This window comes from Gymnoscopelus braueri, assembly GCF_963280865.1.
Source record: "Gymnoscopelus braueri genome assembly, chromosome: 4".
Taxonomy (NCBI): domain Eukaryota; kingdom Metazoa; phylum Chordata; class Actinopteri; order Myctophiformes; family Myctophidae; genus Gymnoscopelus; species Gymnoscopelus braueri.
In genome coordinates, this window is record NC_137605.1 from 24,088,651 (window position 1) to 24,096,100 (window position 7,450).

Sequence of the window (7,450 nt, forward strand, 5' to 3'; positions counted from 1 at the left end):
CACATACACTTGCTGTATAGGCACTTCCTGATTGGAAGTGTCAACATGGCTTAACATGTGACTTCTAAGTGTATGTTTACATTACTACTCTGTCTCTGACTGAAACCAGGTCAGCCCTGTTACTGCCTGCTTTAAACGACTTACCTAATCCCCTGTCATTACCTGGAACGGGCCCCACGTCTCGCCTGTGGCCTGAAATAGCCTGGACCTCAGGCTTCCACTGTCAAACCGCTAATTTGCAGTTTCATAAATGCAGACTGGGACACTGGCGCTAAAGATAAAGTGGGCCCATGGCTGAGCGGCTAGGTGGAGGTGCTAGTGCGAGTAAGGGGATAATGAAGTTAAGTCTACCTGTAGACACACCTCTGCAAGAGTTAGCTGAAATGGGACTGGCTTACAGACGCAGTCAGGCGCTTTTGATTAAGACAGGGGGGGGGGGCTTGTTCCACTAACTCCAGTCGTGACAGGTTCTGCCTTATGCAACAGGCAATACAACAACAACAACAGGTGCATATTTGGTGAGATTCACAAGTTCCTCTCAGTAAGATGTAAATATAAAATGTATGTGAAGGCTCAGGCTACACAGCCTTCAGTCGTTGAGGACACGTACCACGACCCATGATGTTTTTGACTATGCACAACACTGTTTTCTGGTGACAGTGAGATGAATGCATGCCTTTCAGACAGTTGCCATAGAAGCGACAGACCTGTCAGGTGTAAACCTGACACATGAAGGTTGATTCCCTCTGACAATCAGCCATTCATCTCAGACTGCAGCAGAGATCAAGGCGAGCGCTGCAGCCTCGCTGATTTCCGTCCTGTCCTGAGATGGTCATAATGAAAAGTAATTAGACAAGGGGAGGCGAGGAGAGGCTGATAACCCCGGGCAGATGTCCAGGAGGTTACTCTACAGGCCTCCCTTACATCAGTGATGGCAGTGGAGCGAGGAGAACCCCCTTCTGAATGTGCTACAAATTATGTGGAAAGCTGACCTGCAAATTGACTTACATCATGCTCTGGAGAGATAAGTAGGAATACTGTCTGTGGCTATTTGCATTAAAATGTCACCGTCATATACTGTACAGACAAAGGGTACAATGGAAGCAAGTATGGAAAGAAAACAGCTTGTTTGCTTGTATTTTCATGGTCATTGTCTTTTTGTTTGTTTCTCCAAGTAGGTGCTTGGCCCTTCATAAGCAGTAGAGCTTGCAGCTGGGGACAAGTAAAGCCATGTCACATGCAGCATGTGCCGAGACCCTTTCTGCCACCAATGATCCATTAGAATGACTGACGGCGGTAATGAACTAAGACAAGATAACGCATGGCACCGTTCATGCGTAACCACCGCAGAATCCCATGACACATGTTACAATACGAGGGCTGAGGGAACTGTAATGGGCCCACTGAATATGAATGATACTTGGCATTATCACTGGACACGCTGTGTGTGTGTGTGTGTGATTAATATGTCAAACTCCCGGCCCCGACCGGCTGGTGTGTATAGTGGTCCGGGCGCCTATAGCCTGACAGCGTGTCGCGGGTTCGACTCCCGATCCCGGCGGCCTTTGCTGCGTGTCACTCCCCATAGTATACTACTGTATACTATCAATAAAGGCAGAAAAAGCCAAATAAATATATTTTAAAATATATATATATATATATATATATATATATATATATATATATATATATATATATATATATATATATATCCCTTTTACACTGACTCGGGTGTGTGATTATTATTTTTTTCTTAACGCCTTGCCGTTTGCCTTACCTTCCATCCAGCCGAGCTATTACTGTCGCCCTTATCCTTGAAATAGGGCACGTAACGGACCATCCAGTCGTATATCTGCGAGAGCGTGAGTCTTTTCTCCACGGTGCTCTCTATGGCTCGGGTGATCAGGTCGGCGTAGGACTGGTTGCCCCACGCGTTCCGCCGCGACGACTTGGCTTTGCGCAGCTGCTGCCCGGTGACATCGAGCGCCGCGCCGGCCAAGCACGGGTGCGTCGCCTGGGCGCCCGTGGGAGCCGGCGGGGCGCCGGCCGGGTGCCTCACCTCCCCCGGCGTTCCACCCACTCGTCCCGCCGCTCGGCAGGCGGGGATGTCCTCCTCCGGTTCCACCTTGATGCTGGCCAGTTGAGGGAGACCCCCCCCGCCACCGATGACCCCCTCGTGTCCACCGCCGCCGCCGCCGCCGCCGGGGAAATCCTCCGGACAGGGAGGCATCGGCCAGGTGCACGAGCGAGGCCGACTTTGCGGCTCGAAATCCGAATCGATATCAACCTGATGAGCCTCCAATTCGCCGTCCTCCATCATCAACATTTGGGGGCTTCGGTTGTGATGGGATAACGGATCAATTGAAGAAAATGTTGAGCAATAATCTCCACGATTTCCCCCCGTATTTGTGTTCGATATTATATCACTTCGCGTTGAAATCCAGTCTCGTGATATTAAAGCCTATACTGTCTGATTCAATAAGTAACAATTCAATGTAGGAGCCGGTGGCTGAGACGGAGCATGACTGAAAGCAAGCGAGAGAGAGAGAGAGAGAAAAAAAATCACAGTCGTCTTGCGTGTAAAGATTTTAGTAGTAATAAAATTAACAGCAGCCTTTCGTCCATTTTACCTGGAGTAAAATGTGCGATAATCGCCCAATAATTGGCTGATTATTTGACAGTCTACATCACCTAGAACCAGACAATCCCAAATGCATGCCAGCAGCAGCGCCAGTCTAGAGGCTGCTGCTCAGTCCGTCTAGTATACAGCAACAGATGATCATTCAGATAAGGGGCATATTTTGCTCGCTGTCGTCGATAAATTCCGCCAGAAGACAACGAGCAGCAGACCGGGGGATTCACCGGGGGGGCTGCTGTTGCAAGATCAGGGGGGCATCCAACCCAGCCAGGCGATGATAATATGCGGTGATTACCGTGAATTATTCAATCTTCCATAATAAAGTCTGTGCGGATTAAGCCGTGTGGGCAACATGCGACCCAAACTGTCTGCTCTCTGCGCGTCTAATGAAGACGCATGTGACGAATTACAAATCGATTCCGATTCCAAGTCAGCGATGAGGGAGGGGGAAAAAACAACAGAGTCCAGTATAAGCAATAATAATAGTCCACTTTTCACGTTGATTTAAAAAATAAAGAGAGACTTCTATCACTATTATATCCTATACTCCTCCCGGCCCTCGGCTCGCACACACACACTCGTATGTAGTGTGTCTTTCTTTCTCTCTTTCTCACTCGCACACATGTTCTCATTTGCTTACAACTCGTTTCGTCGATGTGAACGGATGATGACGCGCCGGCTGCTGTAGTGGAGATGCTGCCAATTGGAATGCGCTCATGAAATCAATACTCCTCCAGAACATGATTACAGAGAGAAAGCATCCCTATAGCTCTCTCTTCTTCTTTCCCCCTCTCTGCATCATATTCATTATGAAGCCCAGAGAGAGAGGACGCACACATCCAAATCCTTAATCACAGCGGTGTAAAGTAACTAAGTACATTTACTCAAGTACTGTACTTAATAAGGACAATTTTGAGGTATTTTGACTTTACTGGAGAATTTCAAATTGTCTGTACTTTTACTTCTACTCCACTACATCTCATAGGCAAATATTATACTTTTATTCCACTATAATTATTTGAAAACTTAGTTACTTAGATTTGGATTGTTATTACACAACATACATTACCCACTTCAGCCCTATAGGCTACATTTCGGGAACATATTTTTTAACATTTTATTCATTTGAAAACGCGTGAAATGGGACATCCTGCACAATGAGTACTTTTACTTTTGGTACTTTCAAGTACATTTTGATGCCAATACTTTTGTACTTTTACTCAAGTACATTTTTAATTCCGGACTTTTACTGGTAAACAGAGTATTTCTACATTGCAGTAGTAGCCTATTGATACTTTTTACCCGAGTAAAACATTTGAGTACTTTTCCCACCACTGATTATATAGCCTAGAGAGGAGGATGCATGAATCCAAATCCTTAATCAAAACTCTAATTTCTCCACCATATAATACTACTTATTATTATTACAGCATCCAAATGCCCTCCAGAGACCTCGCTGGTATAGCTTCACCTCTGCTCTGCACACAACTCCTATATGCTAATTTTCTATTGCGATTAAACAGATTTAGCTCAGATCATGAGAGATTAGGTGACCCCAGATTTTAATCCAGGAGGAGGAGACTGCGGTCACGCTGGCCGCACTTCAGAGAGAGACAGTCGCACTAGCCGCGCTTCAAAAATTGCTGCGCAACTACGTGGCCTTTTACGGTTAGGCGAACTGATGGTGCGTTCAATGAAATCGTAAATCCCATCCACTTCAATATATACATGTGAAAATGTAATAAAACTATCTAAAAACATTATTTGTGTCTAATGTTCTCGTCTGTGATTATTACCAAAATGTTTTACTGCAAAAATTATTAATAATAAAATATTGAAATATTACAGTTCAATGTAGTTATTGGGAAAATCTTTTAAAAAAATCTAAAAACAGAGTTCTCAAACAGCAACTAAATGTTATTTTGCCAATGTGTGTCCTTTACAATATGTGATTATTACCAATATATTTTATGGTACCGATTATTAATAATAAATTATTGAGATATTACAGAATCCCATCCATTTACATGTAATCTTTCGAAAAATCATTAAAAATTCAAAAAACATAGTTATAATCCAACAACTATATATTAATGTGCCCAAGTGTCTCCTGCACACCAGGGATGATTATCAATATGTTTTACAGCAGCAATTATTAATAATAAATTATTGAAATATTACAGAATCCCATACATTTCAATGTTTTTTTTTCAAAAAATCATAAAAAATTCAAAAAACATAGTTATAACCCAAGGACTAAATAGTAATGTGCCCCGTGGTCTACTGCACACCAGGGAAGATTATCAATATGTTTCACAGCAGCAAGTATTAATAATAAATTATTGAAATATTACAGAATCCCATCCATTTCAATGTTATCTTTCAAAAAATCATAAAAAATTCAAAAAACATAGTTATCACCCAAGGTCAAAATAGTATTATTTCCCATGGTCTCCTGCACACCAGGGATGATTATCAATATGTTTTACAGCAGCAATTATTAATAATAAATTATTGAAATATTACAGAATCCCATCCATTTCAATGTTATCTTTCAAAAAATCATAAAAAATTCAAAAAACATAGTTATCACCCAAGGTCAAAATAGTATTATTTCCCATGGTCTCCAGCACACCAGGGATGATTATCAATATGTTTCACAGCAGCAATTATTAATAATAAATTATTGAAATATTACAGAATCCCATCCATTTCAATGTTATCTTTCAAAAAATCATAAAAAATTCAAAAAACATAGTTATCACCCAAGGTCAAAATAGTATTATTTCCCATGGTCTCCAGCACACCAGGGATGATTATCAATATGTTTTACAGCAGCAATTATTAATAATAAATTATTGAAATATTATAGAATCCCATCCATTTCAATGTTATCTTTCAAAAAATCATAAAAAAATCAAAAGACATAGTTATCACCCAAGGACTAAATAGTATTATTTCCCATGGTCTCCTGCACACCAGGGAAGATTATCAATATGTTTCACAGCAGCAATTATTAATAATAAATTATTGAAATATTACAGAATCCCATCCATTTCAATGTTTTTTTTCGAAAAATCATAAAAAATTCAAAAAACATAGTTATCACCCAAGGACTAAATATTAATGTGCCCCATGGTCTCTTGCACACCAGGGATCATTATCAATATGTTTTAAATTAGCAATTATTAATAATAAATTATTGAAATATTATAGAATCCCATCCATTTCCATGTTATCTTTCAAAAAATCATAAAAAATTTAAAAGACATAGTTATCACCCAAGGACAAAATAGTATTATTTCCCATGGTCTCCTTCACACCAGGGATCATTATCAATATGTTTTACAGCAGCAATTATTAATAATAAATTATTGAAATATTACAGAATCCCATCCATTTCCATGTTATCTTTCAAAAAATCATAAAAAAATCAAAAGACATAGTTATCACCCAAGGACTAAATAGTATTATTTCCCATGGTCTCCTGCACGCCAGGGAAGATTATCAATATGTTTCACAGCAGCAATTATTAATAATAAATTATTGAAATATTACAGAATCCCATCCATTTCAATGTTATCTTTCAAAAAATCATAAAAAATTCAAAAAACATAGTTATCACCCAAGGTCAAAATAGTATTATTTCCCATGGTCTCCTGCACACCAGGGATGATTATCAATATGTTTTACAGCAGCAATTATTAATAATAAATTATTGAAATATTACAGAATCCCATCCATTTCAATGTTATCTTTCAAAAAATCATAAAAAATTCAAAAAACATAGTTATCACCCAAGGACAAAATAGTATTATTTCCCATGGTCTCCTGCACACCAGGGATGATTATCAATATGTTTTACAGCAGCAATTATTAATAATAAATTATTGAAATATTACAGAATCCCATCCATTTCAATGTTATCTATCAAAAAATCATAAAAAAAATCAAAAAACATAGTTATCACCCAATGACTAAATATTAATGTGCCCCATGGTCTCTTGCACACCAGGGATGATTATCAATATGTTTTACAGCAGCAATTATTAATAATAAATTATTGAAATATTACAGAATCCCATCCATTTCAATGTTATCTTTCAAAAAATCATAAAAAAATCTAAAAACATAGTTATCACCCAAGGACAAAATAGTATTATTTCCCATGGTCTCCTGCACACCAGGGATGATTATCAATATGTTTTACAGCAGCAATTATTAATAATAAATTATTGAAATATTACAGAATCCCATCCATTTCAATGTTATCTATCAAAAAATCTTAAAAAATTCTAAAAACATAGTTATCACCCAAGGACAAAATAGTATTATTTCCCATGGTCTCCTGCACACCAGGGATGATTATCAATATGTTTTACAGCAGCAATTATTAATAATAAATTATTGAAATATTACAGAATCCCATCCATTTCAATGTTATCTTTCAAAAAATCATAAAAAATTCAAAAAACATAGTTATCACCCAAGGTCAAAATAGTATTATTTCCCATGGTCTCCTGCACACCAGGGATGATTATCAATATGTTTTACAGCAGCAATTATTAATAATAAATTATTGAAATATTACAGAATCCCATCCATTTCAATGTTATCTTTCAAAAAATCATAAAAAATTCAAAAAACATAGTTATCACCCAAGGTCAAAATAGTATTATTTCCCATGGTCTCCAGCACACCAGGGATGATTATCAATATGTTTCACAGCAGCAATTATTAATAATAAATTATTGAAATATTACAGAATCCCATCCATTTCAATGTTATCTATCAAAAAATCATAAAAAAATA

The 7,450-nt window shown here is 38.5% G+C and overlaps 1 protein-coding gene across 1 annotated transcript in view; it reads right to left on the minus strand.

The window, feature by feature from the left end:
- Positions 1 to 2,734, minus strand: part of LOC308083803 (forkhead box protein O6-like) — a 48,908-nt gene extending 46,174 nt beyond the window's left edge. Inside the window, exon 1 of the mRNA XM_080426185.1 lies at positions 1,778 to 2,734. Within this exon, the coding sequence (XP_080282311.1) occupies positions 1,778 to 2,326 (549 nt within the window). The 5' untranslated portion in view covers positions 2,327 to 2,734. The remainder of the gene's footprint in view (positions 1 to 1,777) is intronic.
- Between the last annotated feature and the right edge of the window lie 4,716 nt (positions 2,735 to 7,450).